Raw genomic sequence first — 19,541 nt, forward strand, 5'->3', positions numbered from 1 at the left:
TCAAAATAGGCCAATCAGAAACGCGCTAGCTAGGAATCGGCTAGGAAATTCCTCCTATAAATCCTAGGCCAATCAGCTAGGAAAGGCCAGTTGTGGATCAAAATAGGCCAATCAAAAACGCGCTAGCTAGGAATCAGCTACGAAATTCCTCCTATAAATCCTAGAACAATCAGCTAGGAAAGGCCAGTTGTGGATCAAAATAGGCCAATCAGAAACGCGCTAGCTAGGAATCAGCTACGAAATTCCTCCTATAAATCCTAGGCCAATCAGCTAGAAAAGGCCAGTTGTGGATCAAAATAGGCCAATCAGAAACGCGCTAGCTAGGAATCAGCTACGAAATTCCTCCTATAAATCCTAGGCCAATCAGCTAGGAAAGGCCAGTTGTAGATCAAAATAGGCCAATCAGAAACGCGCTAGCTAGGAATCAGCTACGAAATTCCTCCTATAAATCCTAGGCCAATCAGCTAGGAAAGGCCAGTTGTGGATCAAAATAGACCAATCAGAAACGCGCTGGCTAGGAATCAGCTAGGAAATTCCTCCTATAAATCCTAGGCCAATCAGCTAGGAAAGGCCAGTTGTGGATCAAAATAGGCCAATCAGAAACGCGCTAGCTAGGAATCAGCTAGGAAATTCCTCCTATAAATCCTATGGCAATCAGCTAGGAAAGGCCAGTTGTGGATCAAAATAGACCAATCAGAAACGCGCTGGCTAGGAATCAGCTAGGAAATTCCTCCTATAAATCCTAGGCCAATCAGCTAGGAAAGGCCAGTTGTGGATCAAAATAGGCCAATCAGAAACGCGCTAGCTAGGAATCAGCTAGGAAATTCCTCCTATAAATCCTATGGCAATCAGCTAGGAAAGGCCAGTTGTGGATCAAAATAGGCCAATCAGAAACGCGCTAGCTAGGAATCGGCTAGGAAATTCCTCCTATAAATCCTAGGCCAATCAGCTAGGAAAGGCCAGTTGTGGATCAAAATAGGCCAATCAAAAACGCGCTAGCTAGGAATCAGCTACGAAATTCCTCCTATAAATCCTAGAACAATCAGCTAGGAAAGGCCAGTTGTGGATCAAAATAGGCCAATCAGAAACGCGCTAGCTAGGAATCAGCTACGATATTCCTCCTATAAATCCTAGGCCAATCAGCTAGAAAAGGCCAGTTGTGGATCAAAATAGGCCAATCAGAAACGCGCTAGCTAGGAATCAGCTACGAAATTCCTCCTATAAATCCTAGGCCAATCAGCTAGGAAAGGCCAGTTGTGGATCAAAATAGGCCAATCAGAAACGCGCTAGCTAGGAATCAGCTACGAAATTCCTCCTATAAATCCTAGAACAATCAGCTAGGAAAGCCCAGTTGTGGATCAAAATAGGCCAATCAGAAACGCGCTAGCTAGGAATCGGCTAGGAAATTCCTCCTATAAATCCTAGAACAATCAGCTAGGAAAGGCCAGTTGTGGATCAAAATAGGCCAATCAGAAACGCGCTAGCTAGGAATCGGCTAGGAAATTGCTCCTATAAATCCTAGAACAATCAGCAAGGAAAGGCCAGTTGTGGATCAAAATAGGCCAATCAGAAACGCGCTAGCTAGGAATCGGCTAGGAAATTCCTCCTATAAATCCTAGAACAATCAGCTAGGAAAGGCCAGTTGTGGATCAAAATAGGCCAATCAGAAACGCGCTAGCTAGGAATCGGCTAGGAAATTCCTCCTATAAATCTTAGAACAATCAGCTAGGAAAGGCCAGTTGTGGATCAAAATAGGCCAATCAGAAACGCGCTAGCTAGGAATCGGCTAGGAAATTGCTCCTATAAATCCTAGGCCAATCAGCTAGGAAAGGCCAGTTGTGGATCAAAATAGACCAATCAGAAACGCGCTGGCTAGGAATCAGCTACGAAATTCCTCCTATAAATCCTAGGCCAATCAGCTAGGAAAGGCCAGTTGTGGATCAAAATAGGCCAATCAGAAACGCGCTAGCTAGGAATCAGCTAGGAAATTCCTCCTATAAATCCTATGGCAATCAGCTAGGAAAGGCCAGTTGTGGATCAAAATAGACCAATCAGAAACGCGCTGGCTAGGAATCAGCTAGGAAATTCCTCCTATAAATCCTAGGCCAATCAGCTAGGAAAGGCCAGTTGTGGATCAAAATAGGCCAATCAGAAACGCGCTAGCTAGGAATCAGCTAGGAAATTCCTCCTATAAATCCTATGGCAATCAGCTAGGAAAGGCCAGTTGTGGATCAAAATAGGCCAATCAGAAACGCGCTAGCTAGGAATCGGCTAGGAAATTCCTCCTATAAATCCTAGGCCAATCAGCTAGGAAAGGCCAGTTGTGGATCAAAATAGGCCAATCAAAAACGCGCTAGCTAGGAATCAGCTACGAAATTCCTCCTATAAATCCTAGAACAATCAGCTAGGAAAGGCCAGTTGTGGATCAAAATAGGCCAATCAGAAACGCGCTAGCTAGGAATCAGCTACGAAATTCCTCCTATAAATCCTAGGCCAATCAGCTAGAAAAGGCCAGTTGTGGATCAAAATAGGCCAATCAGAAACGCGCTAGCTAGGAATCAGCTACGAAATTCCTCCTATAAATCCTAGGCCAATCAGCTAGGAAAGGCCAGTTGTGGATCAAAATAGGCCAATCAGAAACGCGCTAGCTAGGAATCAGCTACGAAATTCCTCCTATAAATCCTAGAACAATCAGCTAGGAAAGCCCAGTTGTGGATCAAAATAGGCCAATCAGAAACGCGCTAGCTAGGAATCGGCTAGGAAATTCCTCCTATAAATCCTAGAACAATCAGCTAGGAAAGGCCAGTTGTGGATCAAAATAGGCCAATCAGAAACGCGCTAGCTAGGAATCGGCTAGGAAATTGCTCCTATAAATCCTAGAACAATCAGCAAGGAAAGGCCAGTTGTGGATCAAAATAGGCCAATCAGAAACGCGCTAGCTAGGAATCGGCTAGGAAATTCCTCCTATAAATCCTAGAACAATCAGCTAGGAAAGGCCAGTTGTGGATCAAAATAGGCCAATCAGAAACGCGCTAGCTAGGAATCGGCTAGGAAATTCCTCCTATAAATCCTAGAACAATCAGCTAGGAAAGGCCAGTTGTGGATCAAAATAGGCCAATCAGAAACGCGCTAGCTAGGAATCGGCTAGGAAATTGCTCCTATAAATCCTAGAACAATCAGCAAGGAAAGGCCAGTTGTGGATCAAAATAGGCCAATCAGAATCGCGCTAGCTAGGAATCGGCTAGGAAATTCCTCCTATAAATCTTAGAACAATCAGCTAGGAAAGGCCAGTTGTGGATCAAAATAGGCCAATCAGAAACGCGCTAGCTAGGAATCAGCTACGAAATTCCTCCTATAAATCCTAGAACAATCAGCTAGGAAAGCCCAGTTGTGGATCAAAATAGGCCAATCAGAAACGCGCTAGCTAGGAATCGGCTAGGAAATTCCTCCTATAAATCCTAGAACAATCAGCTAGGAAAGGCCAGTTGTGGATCAAAATAGGCCAATCAGAAACGCGCTAGCTAGGAATCGGCTAGGAAATTGCTCCTATAAATCCTAGAACAATCAGCAAGGAAAGGCCAGTTGTGGATCAAAATAGGCCAATCAGAAACGCGCTAGCTAGGAATCGGCTAGGAAATTCTTCCTATAAATCTTAGAACAATCAGCTAGGAAAGGCCAGTTGTGGATCAAAATAGGCCAATCAGAAACGCGCTAGCTAGGAATCAGCTACGAAATTCCTCCTATAAATCCTAGGCCAATCAGCTAGGAAAGCCCAGTTGTGGATCAAAATAGGCCAATCAGAAACGCGCTAGCTAGGAATCAGCTACGAAATTCCTCCTATAAATCCTAGGCCAATCAGCTAGGAAAGGCCAGTTGTGGATCAAAATAGGCCAATCAGAAACGCGCTAGCTATGAATCAGCTAGGAAATTCCTCCTATAAACCCTAGGCCAATCAGCTAGGAAAAGCGAGTTTTGGATCAAAATAGGCCAATCAGAAGCGCGAGCACAGGATTGTTGAAGCTGACCAATCAAAAGGAGTTCGTTTTCACCTTAGGACTCCATTGGTTATAATCTCAAAAGACAATGGGCACTGATTTAAACTCTGAAGAGTGTCAGATGAAAAGCTTTAGTTTACTCAAATTATTGCTTTTTTCAAAGGCATTTCAAAAATTAACATTTGCCAATAGCATGGAAATGTGGAAACATGTCACATTAAGAAATACTTTTTAAAAGGAGATAAAACTGTTTGCGAAAAAGAATTCTGTTCCAAACTTTGCAATACCCAGGCTCATTCAGAAAAAGCTGTTTTTTTATAATCCCCAAAACAGGTACACATTAACCCTTTATTGCACTTTCATAAAAAACTCTCTTTTTTCTCAAGGTTAATAAGAAAATCCTCAATTTGATTGGGGAAACAATGCATTCAAAACAGAGGCTAATGACGCGAGCACATAAAACTTGAAGATCATTTTCTTCTCTTAATTTTCATATTTATATATATTTAGGTCATCTTTTCCAAAAGTAAATTCAAAATTCACAAGACATACAGCGTAAGTGAATTTTGTGAGCATTAATTTTATATGACTTTCCGAGCACTCAGCTTACTGCTATTCATAACAAAACTATTTGCAAGCTTTAAATCTCTAAATCTAAAGAGCAAACTACATAGTATGAAATGTAACGATGAAATGGTCGCTGCAAAGATCGCCATCGCACATCAACCGTTCCGTTAAAAATTCAAGAAGTCTTCCTTAGGCATTGATGAAAGTAAGTCAAAACAGACGGATTTTCTGAAAGGTTCTGAGAAGTTGACAACCAGTAAACAAGTGAATATCAACCGAACAAAATTAAGTTTGCTTCATAGAATAACGAGCAAACAACATTAAGTTTGCTTCGTGATAAGAAATGTTGTATGGCCATTGATTGGCTAAGATGCAAGGTTTAACATCAAATGGAAGAAAATAATGAACGAAGCGTTGATAGAGGACTCGATCATTTTAATTGATATGATGCATTCAAATACACATTTTTCAAGTCTATTCTGCTAGTTACAAATAAGTCACTGATGTAGTTATTGCCAGCTCGAAGCTTTACTTTTTCTCTGCATTTTCAGCAGATCTTCGCGAGAGGTTTTCGCACACATGTACGTTCATTCTGCAAAAAGCACAAGCGGTTTTCTGCAATGTCTCTGCTTGTTCCGCCTTCTCCTAAAAATGAATATCGAGAATAAGTTCATTGTTATTTCAAAGAACCTTAAACAATTACAGGCATTTGACACACGTAAAGGTAGCTTATAGCTTACAGTTCACCCATAAAACTGCGCATAGCGAATATCGTGCGAACAGTTTCTGCAAACCTGCGAAATCCCAGCTCAGCGCACAGTGGTTCACGATGATGGACGAAGTTAAAGCAATGCCTCCACCAAAGACTTTGAATCGATCGATCGCTTTAAAATCATTAAGATCGGTTATTTGAAATCTACGATCAATCATCTTCTCACAGTGTGTCTTCGCCAATGGGACGGGGTTTTTCCTTGACACAGTTTCACTTGACCTGTTTCCAATTTGTTTAACGCGCGCAGGCTTTGATAAACTTGGCTTGAAGAATTATTTTAACGAGTTGTACATATGCATATCAAATGCCGCTTAGATTCTGACTTAACGAAGGAAATCGAAGATCTTAAAGCAACACTAAAGGTAAAAACATTTGTAGGTTTTATTTGAAATGAAACTAAAACATATGCAATATTCAAAATGCTTACACGTAAAGCTCTTTTTCCCCACATCTGAAGACCACCACTGGTGAGAGACTCGACCTGTGAGATGACAATCAGGCCAAGCAAGAGAATAACCAAAGTTGCTTTCATTTTGCTATCTGTGAGATGATGCTGCAGAGTGAAGGAAATCAATCTGGTCTTGCTCGAACTAACAGAAAGAGGATGCCTGGTGACTGCTTTTATGCTGCCCAAAGACAATCAAAGAGGAAGGAGGAAATTAGCAGATACTCGTTCTTGTCTGTTATGTTTGACGCCTGTTTGCTAGTCTGTTAACAAAACATTGGAAAAAACGGTGAAAAACTGATCCATATTTGTTGGAATAATTAGTAAAACATGAGACTGAGAGCTCTGTCCGTTTTATAATGATTAAACTTAGAGCAAAAATAAATATACACGCAATGATCTAGAAACTCATCAACAACTGCCGGTGACTCATTAGCAATGTTCAAGATTCGGAAAACCAATAGAGGACAGCAGTGGCGTAGATTGAGCTGTTGAAGTCGGTATGCGGCGTTGGGTGTGGTCAACAGGCAACGCCCCTGTGGGAGTCCAGGGGGTAAACCCCTAAAGCTGCAGTTTTTAACGTCAGTCGAGTGTTAAAATCGTACTTTTATACAGGAATTTCTACCATTTCAAAAAAGAATACCTGAAACACAATCCTAAATGACGTTTATACTAATGAAAATATGATCATTTTTTTCACAGTCATCGTGTTATGTATGCTATCAAATAGATGAAATATATACATTCGTTCAATAGCTACAACTAAGGCTGAGGGGGGAAGAGGTGTCGGGGTCGGGCCTCGTTTTGTGTCATTTCAACCTAGCTGTTAAAAAGTGCTGACATCGGAAATGATGCTATGAGTCCCCGCAATAAGTTGTTGGTGGTATCGACTTTGTGCGCCTATAGTGCGCATGTAAATTTATAAAACTTAATGACCGCACCAATAATCTACTTGTACTGCAGCTCAGGACGAATGTTTTACTTTAGAAACAATAACTGCATTTTAGAAAGCGGCCTTTTATATAATCTATCCTGTCTCCCCTGCCATGTCATGTTTATATCAGAGTACAATTTCTGAACTAGAAAATAATCCCAGATCCTTTATAACGATTTAATGTTGCTAAATATATAAATATTTCATAAAGCATGTCAAGGCGAAATGGGTACCATGACAAGGCAGACCCCCGTTGGCCCCCATAATATCCCTATTTGAGTGCCCTTCTCTGCGGTTTTGGTGCTAAGGTTGAAATGATGAAAAATAGCATTTATAATATCACATGTTGCTTATAATCTCATTTACAATCTCATAATTTGCTTATAATCTCATTTATAATTTAATACTTTTGTCGAAAGGCATTATAAAGAGCATAATTCACTAAATTTGGTTTTAACAACGGTCCCTTATGGTTCTTAATACAAATTAACAAAGTAAGACAGCTGTAAAACCATAAATGCAACATATTGCTTACTTCTCAGAACTGTGTTTAATGTTAATATGCAGAATTGGAGAGTTGTGTCAAATACCAAATGATATCTTGCAATGAGTGAAAACGAGCAAAGACTTAAGTTTTTTACATCGGATTAGAACAATAGACGAGACTAGATGCTACTGCAAAATCTGTGGTACTTCAATAGCCATTGATTTGCCAAAAAAATTATCTGTAGCATTATATTTCAAAGATTTTATGTCCCAACATTCTAGCTTTCAGACCATCCTTTCTTAGAGTTTTCGGAACGCACATAATATATGTTTGACCAACCAACTGAGCCCGACATTCATCATTTTCTCTTGTCAGCAAAGGTTGTCAGCAAAGGCTGTCAGCAAAGGTCTACGAAGGCAGCAAAGGTTGTTGAAAGTTTATCAAAGTATTGAATTCGAGCTGAATGAAACGTCGAGGCTGCCATATACTTGTTCTGAATCTTTACCCACTCTAATCATTTGTCATTAGAACTCGCCTAAAAAGACTTTAGTATATATAACATCTATAGACTTTCCCAAAGTTTATTTTATGTTACATCCGTAAAGCATTCGTACTACTGCGAGGGCATATCTAGACTGCGGAGGAGACGATAGAAGGCGATAGATTTTCCTTCGTCTTCTATCGTCTCCTCCGCAATTTAGATGTCCCCTCGCAGTAGTACGAATGCCTCTAGGCTGATTTCCACGAGGCGAATTTCGCATCGAAATTATCTTTTGATTTCCACGGGACTGCGAATTCGCTGCGAAACAATATATTGATTTCCCCTAAAACTCAACTTTAAGGCGTCCATTTTCAGAACTGCACGCATGGCGAATCTTCCAAGACTGTCTTCTTACAAATCAAGCAAATTTTCTTTTGCTTTGACTGGTTATTAGGTGCTGCGAAAGATTTCGTCGCGAAAAAGTAGAGCTATTTTCTACTTTCTTGCGAATTCGCTGCGAAATCAAAAATCAAAATTGCACATGCCTTGATCCCTTCTTTAGCGACGTCGCCGCAAATTCGCTGCGAAATTCGCCTCGTGAAAATCAGCCTTTACGGATTTAACATAAAACAGACATTGGGAAAGTTTATAACATCTAGTAATCAATCTACATACAAACGACATAGCCGCCTTTGTGTAGTCAGAAGGAGTTCGTTTGCTCTTTTCTCTTTTCTCCATTGCTAGTTTTTCTTTAAGCATGCAGCACAGATTAGCAAACGATACCGGTCTTGTGCTTGCGTTTTTCTGATTGGCCTATTTCGATCCACAACTGGGTATATATTTTTCATCGTGTTCTTTCGGACCCTTATTTTGACGTTTTATGCTCTGAGGAGTGTCAGAAGGAAAAGCTTTTAGCCAATATGATATAAAAACTTTGCTTTTTAAAGCCATTTTCAAGTTCTGTACCACCAAAACACTGTTCAATTGTGGGTATGGCTATATGGAGGAGAGAGAAACGACAAAGGTACGTGTTCCTTAACAAGTGATGGTTTGAAAAGCCTTTCTCTGCTAGTTTAATGAGAATTCAATATAACATCTATAGACTTTCCCAAAGTTTATTTTATGTTACATCCGTAAAGCATTCGTACTACTGCGAGGGCATATCTAGACTGCGGAGGAGACGATAGAAGGCGATAGATTTTCCTTCGTCTTCTATCGTCTCCTCCGCAATTTAGATGTCCCCTCGCAGTAGTACGAATGCCTCTAGGCTGATTTCCACGAGGCGAATTTCGCATCGAAATTATCTTTTGATTTCCACGGGACTGCGAATTCGCTGCGAAACAATATATTGATTTCCCCTAAAACTCAACTTTAAGGCGTCCATTTTCAGAACTGCACGCATGGCGAATCTTCCAAGACTGTCTTCTTACAAATCAAGCAAATTTTCTTTTGCTTTGACTGGTTATTAGGTGCTGCGAAAGATTTCGTCGCGAAAAAGTAGAGCTATTTTCTACTTTCTTGCGAATTCGCTGCGAAATCAAAAATCAAAATTGCACATGCCTTGATCCCTTCTTTAGCGACGTAGCCGCAAATTCGCTGCGAAATTCGCCTCGTGAAAATCAGCCTTTACGGATTTAACATAAAACAGACATTGGGAAAGTTTATAACATCTAGTAATCAATCTACATACAAACGACATAGCCGCCTTTGTGTAGTCAGAAGGAGTTCGTTTGCTCTTTTCTCTTTTCTCCATTGCTAGTTTTTCTTTAAGCATGCAGCACAGATTAGCAAACGATACCGGTCTTGTGCTTGCGTTTTTCTGATTGGCCTATTTCGATCCACAACTGGGTATATATTTTTCATCGTGTTCTTTCGGACCCTTATTTTGACGTTTTATGCTCTGAGGAGTGTCAGAAGGAAAAGCTTTTAGCCAATATGATATAAAAACTTTGCTTTTTAAAGCCATTTTCAAGTTCTGTACCACCAAAACACTGTTCAATTGTGGGTATGGCTATATGGAGGAGAGAGAAACGACAAAGGTACGTGTTCCTTAACAAGTGATGGTTTGAAAAGCCTTTCTCTGCTAGTTTAATGAGAATTCAAATCATATCTTGTGTCTTATCATTCAAAACCTCAGGTCGTCTCTAATCCATTCACATAGGCACAAAAACTAGAGCAAATTTTCTTATGAAAGAGATATCTCTTGAAGACAATATGATAACCAGATGATAATTTTAGCCTTTGGTCCACACTTGTGCATAAAGAGAATAATTTAAGAATTTAGCGAAAAAGAATTTAGGATTTCGAGCACTTGCCAAAAAGAACAGATCATATCGATTGTTTTGGTTTTTGGTGCAGCTTGTTATCGCAAAGGGATTTGGCATTCCAGAGTATCAAGCACTTTTTGATGAACGTTATCTAGAAGTGCTTTATCAGTAAATCTTTCAATTTGTCAGCCAACAAAGGTATGATTGATCACAACTTTTGCTCAATTTAAAAAAAAAATCATAACAAACTGACTCCAAAATCATTCTACCCTCTCAATTCGCATGGTTTATCTTCTCCATTATAGCTCCTATTTATTTTCCTACAAAGGGATTTCACGATTTGTAAGACACGTAAAACAATTTCAGATTGCTCGCATTTACTTCAAATAAAGTTCCTAATTCTCAACTGAATGCAATTTAAAACAAATTACCTAGAAACTATTATTCTCGAAATCTAGAGCAACGATAATCGGCTTAACAGGTCAAGAGATTTCAGGCCTCAACTAAAAGTTTTGATAAAGAAATTATGGAAACCTTCGTTTAAATGGGACTTTTTCCATTTTTCAGATTTCTGTTAGTTTCAAATTTGTATCATTGTGTGCCTTAAAAGTTCAGCTACTTGAATGTGAAATAATCGAAAAATGGATTTTTTCATCCAGAAAAAGTTTACCGTAACCTTAAAGCGGAACTGACATGAAAAAACTTCATAAAATACATTTATTATATTTTAGTTTAGAGCCTGCAGTGCTGAATCGAGTGGTGTAATTTTAACTTTCCGTTAACATAATTTTTTCAAGCTCCAAAGTACTGGTTTTCGCCAGTTTTTGTTCGAATAAAGAAACGCGGCCAAAGAGGAATTCCAAGAATTTGTGACGTATTCTGGTTAAGGATGACAGAGATCGGGCATAGCAAAAAACGACCTAAATAAGGCAAATATTGTTGTGCTGGTGCACTAAACTCTACTGGCTGTTTGGATAACAGTCACATTCCAAAAAATCAATCGCTGAAGTTTCCGAAAGATGGAAAAAATAGCGTCGATTGTGGGTACAATCTATGAGAGAGAAGACACAGGGCCGGTTTCAATCCATTGTCTTCGTCCGCCCTGTGATCCAAAACACGCGTTAGGTACAAGAATTAAAACAACCCTACCAAGTTCCAATCGATTTTGCATCGTTTTACGGGAATAAAATATGGGGAAACAAAACAGACATACGAGATCGCTGTTATAAGGCTTCAGTATGGAGCTCGAACGAGGGGCGTTTCAGATATTCTCACAAAACCAGAAAAAACAAGGAGGAACTAAATATATTTTATGCACGTTAATTTTAGCAACTCTACAAAATTTCAATCGATTCGGAACATTTTTACAAATGTCTTTAGGGGTTTTCTATGTATTTAAATAGGAGTTTCCTTGGAGCTTGAGGTTGTACAGGGAATTCGATTATTGTAATTTTTCGCTTTGTTTTAGTATACACTCGAAGAAAGGTGGTTTTTATGTTGTTTTGAGTCGATTTAGTTGTCTTGCTTTGTCTCTAGTGTTGAAGATCAGTTCATATCAGGTTGTGATGTTTCATGTCGAACGTCAATTCACGGGAACATTTAGGCCGCGTCAAAAAATTGTCTGCTCACCTTTGGATGTAAAGTGCGTCTTGTTAAGAAAAGAAAAACAATCAACATAAAATCGATCCAGATTTTTTGATGTGAAATAACTTTTTGTTATCTTTATCCGAATTATAATCCGAATGTTTGGCTCGGCTTCGCCACCACATGTTCACCCATCATCAGAGAGGAAGGTGGTAATGGATCATTCTCATCGGGTTGTATATAATAATAATAATAATAAATAATAATAATAAATAATTTGTTTAAAGTTGGCGTACTAAATGAACGGCTGATAGCTATAAAGAAGCTAATTAAGGCCAACTATCTATAAAGAGTTAGTATGAAATAAAAATATATGATACAATATTAAAAAGGTTTAAGGTATAATGTTCTAAATAAAACCTAACCCAGCAATAAATTTTTTACACAATCTACAGTCGCATTCTATAGGGTGTGCTCTTAATTCTTTTTTAAATGTTGCCAATGATTGGGACTCTCTTATACTGTGAGGTAGTGTTTGCCACAGTTTTTGACCTAAATATCTCACAGTTTCTATACCATAAGAAGTTGTCCTGTATTGTAACATCATTTCAACGTTCCTCTTTTCAAAATTTGTTCTTTCGCTTCCGATACGACTTCCTCATCGTTAGCTGAAACGTTTGAATCTGAAAATTCCCACCCGACCTTAGGTTGCTGGACGTTTTCTAGGCTCCGTTGGGGTTTCGTTAACCATAGAATACCACACCAGAATGCGTCACTCTCCCCAGACTCTTTTCGAAAAACTTAATTTGGCCCTTATTTTGAGGAAATATTTGCAGATAAAGAATTAGTGACGTTAACTGCCTAAGAAAAAACCTTTTGCAAAATTTTGATTTTTCATGTCAGTAGCACTTTAAGCATTAAATGATGAAAGGAAATCAAAACAGACGAATTCTATGAAAAATTTTGAGAATCGGACAACGAAAGCAAAATAGAATAACGAGCAAACAACATGAAATTAATTTGCTTCGTGATAAGAAATGTTGTATGGCCATTGATTGGCTAAGATGCAAGGTTTAACATCAAATGGAAGAAAATAATGAACGACGCGTTAGATAGAGGACTCAATCATTTTAATTGATATGATGCATTCAAATACACATTTTTCAAGTCTATTCTGCTAGTTACAAATAAGTCACTGATGTTGTTATTGCCAGCTCGAAGCTTTACTTTTTCTCTGCATTTTCAGCAGATCTTCGCGAGAGGTTTTCGCACACATGTACGTTCATTCTGCAAAAAGCACAAGCGGTTTTCTGCAATGTCTCTGCTTGTTCGGCCCTCTCCTAAAATTGAATATCGAGATTAAGTTCATTGTTATTTCAAAAAACCTTAAAAACTTACAGGCATTTGACACATATAAAGGTAGCTTATAGCTTACAGTTCACCCATAAAACTGCGCATAGAGAATATCATGTGAACAGTTTCTGCAAACCTGAGAAATCCCAGCTCAGCGCACAGTGGTTCACGATGATGGACGAAGTTAAAGCATTGCCTCCACCAAAGACTTTGAATCAATCGATTGCTTCAAAATCATTAGTATCGGTTACTTGAAATCTACGATCAATCATCTTCTCACATTGTGTCTTCGCCAATGGGACGAGCTTCTCCTATATACAATTTCACTTGACCTGTTTCCAATTTGTTTAACGCGCGCAGGCTTTGATTAACTTGGCTTGAAGAAATTATATTAACGAGTTGTACATATGCATATCAAATGCCGCTTAGATTCTGACTTAACGAAGGAAATCGAAGATCTAAAAGCAACACTAAAGGTAAAAACATTTGTAGGTTTTATTTGAAATGAAACTAAAACAGATGCAATGCTCAAAATGCTTACACGTAAAGCTCTTTTTCCCCACATCTGAAGACCACCACTGGTGAGAGACTCGACCTGTGAGATGACAATCAAGCCAAGCAAGAGAATAACCAAAGTTGCTTTCATTTTGCTATCTGTGAGATGATGCTGCAGAGTGAAGGAAATCAATCTGGTCTTGTTCGAACTAACTGAAAGAGGATGCCTGGTGACTGCTTTTATGCTGACCAAAGACAATCGAAGAGGAAGGAGGAAATTAGCAGATACTCGTTCTTGTCTGTTATGTTTTACGCCTGTTTGCTAGTCTGTTAATAAAACATTGGAAAAAACGGTGAAAACCTGATTCATATTTGTTGGAATAATTAGTAAAACATGAGACTGAGAGCTCTGTCCGTTTTATAATGATTAAACTTAGAGCAAAAATAAATATAGACGCAATGATCTAGAAACTCATCAACAACTGCCGGTGACTCATTAGCAATGTTCAAGATTCGGAAAACCACAAGGAGTCAACTGATAAAATCTGGAACTTCAGGAAAGACCGAATATAAAGTGTCCGTGATTGAGAATATTTTATCATACCATACCATACCATACCATACCATACCATACCATACCATACCATACCATACCATACCATACCATACCATACCATACCATACCATACCATACCATACCATACCATACCATACCATACCATACCATACCATACCATACCATACCATACCATACCATACCATACCATACCATACCATACCATACCATACCATACCATACCATACCATACCATACCATACCATACCATACCATACCATACCATACCATACCATACCATACCATACCATACCATACCATACCATACCATACCATACCATACCATACCATACCATACCATACCATACCATACCATACCATACCATACCATACCATACCCTACCATACCATACCATACCATACCATACCATACCCTACCATACCATACCATACCATACCATACCATACCATATCATACCATACCATACCATACCATACCATACCATACCATACCATACCCTACCCTACCCTACCATACCATACCATACCATACCATACCATACCATACCGTACCATACCATACCAAACCATACCACACCATGCCATGCCATGTCATACCAATTCATAGCATAAAGTAGTCGTTACCATCCGGGTGTTGCAAAGATCAATCGTAGGACCACTTTTATTCAATGTTTACGTAACTATGCCGACGAAAACATCATCTATATATTCAATTTAAATCTCAATACTATAATTAATACATTGAAAATTTAAAGTTCAGTGCTTGCAAAACGGTTTTCAGAAAGTTACATAAAAATGACTTTGGAGAAAGGAAACACTTTAGTAAACTAAAACCTTTCGTCTGACACTCTTCAGAGTTCAAAACCTCAGAACAACGATCAAGAACTCTACGCTAGGGAATTACATTCAACTTAAGGAAGCAAAATGCCACCTTTTGATATTTGGAAACAAATGTTAACACCCACCCTTGGTTGCTCCACTAATAAAGAAGGTGATTATGAAAACACATTTCGATAAAGATTAAGTTTCACAAAACATGTCGAGTATTAATGCAAAAAGGCAAAATAAAACTGCACGCACTTGCTCGCCTCTCTAATTTTTAGCTAATAACATTATAAAAACTGTTGTACCCTTCCATTCAATGTGGCTAAACATTGCGACTGTCAGTGGTGAAGTATGCTTCAGCTGACCTTGAGCACGGAAAAGGATGCAGTTGCTGGAAATCGAAATTTATCAGGTCAATCATTAATGCACTAAGTTGCTACGCTCTCACTAAAAATCTAAATGACGAATTTAGAGGCAAAGATTGAGGATCGAAGTTCCCAGAATTCAGATCCCGGATACACTATACTGAATTGCTATCGAAGCGAAGCAGTTTTCAAACCAGACAGGGATTTTAGTTGCCGCACCAACATGGTACACAACGTTCTGATTAGCGGAGTGCTCTGCTCTGAAGGTGATATGAAAATCATTTCGTACTCACTCCACATCAGAGTGTTTTCCCTGTCCCGATACCTAGCATTTTCTCATCTAGCATCTTCAGCTTTTACGCAATTCCATCATCTGTGAAAAACAAAGATTTTGGGCTTGTTGTTGGATAATGCTAATGGAAAATCGTGATAATTGTTGTGGCTCCATTTCTTGTCTTTTTTCTCTTTTTTATGCAGCATTTATTGGCAAAGAATCTATTAAAAGCACAGAGTTTGACAAGGTCATAAAATAATTATATCTAGTGGACTTAAGGCGTAAGATTGCAAACGCACACCGATTCTGAACCAGAAGTGCAGAGGAATGCATGCGTGCGAGCAAGCGGAACATCGTAATGCTATCTCATTTATCACTGCAGAGTGAAAGCTACTTTGCTCCGATAGCAATCTGGCATAGTGTAACTCTTGATATTAAGGTCCAAAGCTAAATCAATAGCTTCTACAACAAGCAAAAAGCCTGGCTATTGTCGAGCAGTCAAGAGTCTGAGAAAATAAGTTAGCGTTTACATGGTGTCAAGATGAGAGAATACGAGTAAAGATAAGGATCAATCGTGTTAGACTATCTTCCACTGAAAAGGTTTTTACGTCGTGCAGTTTTTAATTAAGTGTCTTTTTGACAAATGATTTATTGGCGATAACCTACAACTCTTGTAGATTGAGCCAGATTGTTTAAACCACTTTTCGCTTGTTTTATGGTGGTTGAATTTTTTTTAAAGGTCTAGAGACAAATGAAAACTTTTATAGCCTAATTATATAAAACTGTCATAATGCATTTTCAGGATGACCAAATTCAAGTTGAGCATAACCCAGTTTCAAAGCGATATCGAATTCCGTATATCATACTGCTCATTCTAAGGATCGGCTGCAAAAAGCCTATTGGCTGTCTAACGAGAACTCGATTATTGTTGTGCGAACAGTAGGTAAGCTTCTTTTCTTGTACCTGAATTGGGATTTAGCAATAAATTTTTAAAGTAAATCATTTAAAAGGCGTATAGCGCATAATGCAGTGAGACTTGCCACAATCCTCTACTTTATTTCAGGCCTATAGTGTCTGTTTGTTCAACGGCTTTGATGTTATGGAAACTTGAAAAAAACTTCCCAAAATGCAGCGTTCCCTTAGCTATCACACAAAGTGGGATGGTTTAAAGCGGAAAATTTTGCGAAAGGAACTTAGTCGTCTAAGTCAATATTTCAGGCGATAACTCCCGTTTATATAATGAATATTCAGCTTTGTTTGCCTTTCAGCACAAAACGTCGTTTAATTAGAGAAATCATTTCGGAAGAAAGCACGTTGCAAAAATGAAAAAAACAAATATAAACGAAAAATACGCGTTAAGGGTTTAATTTTAGCTTTGACAGTTCAAAACGGCATTGGAATTTTGACTTTTAATCAATATTTCTAGATGCGTTTCTTTAGGGACGATTTTGATCAAAGCAAGAAAATCAAAAAATTATATAAAAAGCGATCAAGGTTATGGAAACCCTTTGAAAATGAGAAATTCCTCTTGCTGACCTCTCCCAGTAAATGTAGACAAAATATCAGTATTATCACGACCGTATGGAAACCATAGTGAACTAACACAAAGAAAACTAGAATACCTATTTCGATCCAATTCCATGAAAAATTACTGTTTACCGCTCTGTCATAAAGTTCTCGATGTCGAATAGGGAAAGCTGTACACGCTGTTTGGTTTATAGAGCAAATGAATCAAGTGACATATAGATATCATGATTGGACAATGTTTTGTGTCTCAAAATCATGATAACTTGCAAATATAAATTTCCGATAGAAAGGAGTGGTGTCTACAATGAACTTTTGCAGACTCGAGGTAAAGAACTGCTTTCCTTTTTGATGCCAAGACTGCAGAAAAGATTGAAACTGAAATGCATAAAAAACTTATTAAATTGCCAGAGGTTTGGGAACAATCAGGTAATTAATGGCTCGGAAACCGTCATTATTTTATCGAAACAAAAGTAACAAAATGCTTGTAGTATTCGCTGAAGTGGCAGGATTTGGTCATTACATGCAGAATTGGTCTGTTTAGCAAAAACTGATTAGCAATTGGTGATTAGTGATCGATTACCAATCACTGATTATGAATCATTTTGATTTTTAATGAAAGGTTAATAATCACTGATTAGTAATCACCGCCTAGCAATTACTGATTAGCAATAACTGATTAGCAATTGATGATTAGTGATCGATTACCAATCACTGATCATGAATCATTGATTTTTAGTGCAGACTTCATAATCACTGATTAGTAATCACTGCTTAGCCATTACTGATTAGCAATCACTGATTAGCAATTGAAGATTAGTGATCGATTACCAATCACTGATTATGAATCATTAATTTTTAGTGCAATCTTAATAATCATTGATTAGGAATCACTGATGAGCAATCTCTGATAAGAAATCACCGATTTGCAGTCACTGATTAAAAATTAGTAAGTAGCAATCGCTGCAGATAAGTATGCAAGATGCTCGTTTTTGCAAAGGATCTTTAGCGCTAAGCCCAATCCCCAGTGAGAAAAAAATCAGCGAAATGCGAAAAAGTTCGCGTTAAATACGTCTTAGGCATGCGCAGTGATCTTTCGCTTGGATTTCTCGCGAAGAATTTCTCTGCGAAAAAAAGTTAAAATGAGTTTAAATTTTTTCGCTTTTCGCTTGCGAAATCCTTCAGCAGCCAATCACATTCCGTATCCCTTTGTCACGCTTCCAAACTTTACATTCCAATGTCGTAAGGTCAACAAAAGCATTCAAAGGAATTTGTCGCGTGAAGTATTTCGCAGCGAAATTTCGTAAGACTTTTTCTCACTGGAGATTGGGCTTTATAATGATGTCATTTGGCGATCGTTGTTATTAAAGTTTTGTAAATAGTGTTTATTTGTACAATAGAAAAGATCTTTGCCACATGGATCACAGGGAATATGATAATAGGGAGGAGGAGCATTGGGAAAAGATAATGTTATGTCTACAAATCTAGGCCAGGTTGCCGATTAACTCTTCTAATGTAAATGCCAAGTAAGGAAAAAGCACGAATGAAAATCACATACAACAGCCACTCTCTTATATATTACATAGTTATAAAAAGAAAAATATTTGACTTTGCGTCATTTAATTACCCATATACAATATACAATAACAAACAAAAACATCTTGTGATTTTTTTCGCAATGTTGTAATGTTGCTCGAGAAGAGAAAATATATTAATATTAGTTTGATAGAATTTAACAGGGTACTACTACTTAAGTGACAATTATCTTGGTGACAATGTCATTAGCAGCCCTCTCTCTTCCTGCCTTGTTTTTTCCTTGCACTGGAAAAGACCTTTCCGAATTAAGATGAACCATGGCACTGGATGGCCTCCTTTGCTCCTGAATATGGTGGGTATTTCCCTTTTCTCGAGTTGCTTTGTCGATTCCATTGATATGAATAAGGGGCAAGCCGGCTTTAATGGGCCTTCCTGGAAAATAATTATCATGGTCATATCAATTGTTTCTATAATCGACCAAGACATATTAAAATATGAGCTTAGCTATAGAGGATTTTCATAGCTTAGCTCTTGAGTATCTTCCTAGCTTAGCTCTAGAGAATCTTTTTGGCTAAGCCCTTGAGTATCTTCCTTGCTAACTTCTAGATGATCTTTTTGGCTACGCTCTTGAGTATCTTCCTAGCTTAGCTCTAGAGAATCTTTTTGGCTGAGCCCTTGAGTATCTTCTTTGCTAACTTCTAGATGATCTTTTTGGCTAAGCTGTAAGATATCTTCATAGCTAAGCTCTTGTGTATCTTCCCAGCTTAGCTCTTGTGTATCTTTCTAGCTTAGCTCTAGAGAATATTTTTGGTTAAGCTCTAAGATATCTTCATAGCTAAGCTCTTGTGTATCTTACCAGTTTGGCCCTAGAGTATAATTCCAACTTGGCTTTAGAAGATCTTCTTAGGTTAAGAACCTTTTTACTAGTTAGATATTTTGACGAATGTTTTGATTAACTTTATATTCTTAACACTATTGCAGCAAATTTGGTCTTTTGCAAATCTTCAATTGTGAAATTAACCTATACTTACATTGAAAAAAGTTCAAATTTGGTGTCTTT

The 19,541-nt window shown here is 38.2% G+C and overlaps 1 protein-coding gene and 2 long non-coding RNA genes across 3 annotated transcripts in view; all 3 read right to left on the reverse strand.

Moving 5' to 3' along the window:
* Positions 1-4,980: 4,980 nt before the first annotated feature.
* LOC135689115 (uncharacterized) lies at positions 4,981-5,943 on the reverse strand. The gene is made up of 2 exons (XR_016144050.1): positions 5,762-5,943; positions 4,981-5,207 (listed from the first exon to the last, which is right to left on the reverse strand). It is a non-coding gene; the product is annotated as an uncharacterized LOC135689115 (long non-coding RNA).
* A 6,702-nt stretch (positions 5,944-12,645) lies between these two features.
* Positions 12,646-13,608, reverse strand: LOC135689110 (uncharacterized). The gene is made up of 2 exons (XR_010516475.2): positions 13,427-13,608; positions 12,646-12,872 (listed from the first exon to the last, which is right to left on the reverse strand). It is a non-coding gene; the product is annotated as an uncharacterized LOC135689110 (long non-coding RNA).
* A 1,689-nt stretch (positions 13,609-15,297) lies between these two features.
* Positions 15,298-19,541, reverse strand: part of LOC135689187 (uncharacterized) — a 33,100-nt gene continuing 28,856 nt past the window's right edge. The window contains exon 27 of the mRNA XM_065206339.2: positions 15,298-18,913. Within this exon, the coding sequence (XP_065062411.2) occupies positions 18,696-18,913 (218 nt within the window). The 3' untranslated portion in view covers positions 15,298-18,695. The remainder of the gene's footprint in view (positions 18,914-19,541) is intronic.

This window comes from Rhopilema esculentum, chromosome 9 (genome assembly GCF_057945365.1).
Source record: "Rhopilema esculentum isolate cy_ngs chromosome 9, ASM5794536v1, whole genome shotgun sequence".
Taxonomy (NCBI): domain Eukaryota; kingdom Metazoa; phylum Cnidaria; class Scyphozoa; order Rhizostomeae; family Rhizostomatidae; genus Rhopilema; species Rhopilema esculentum.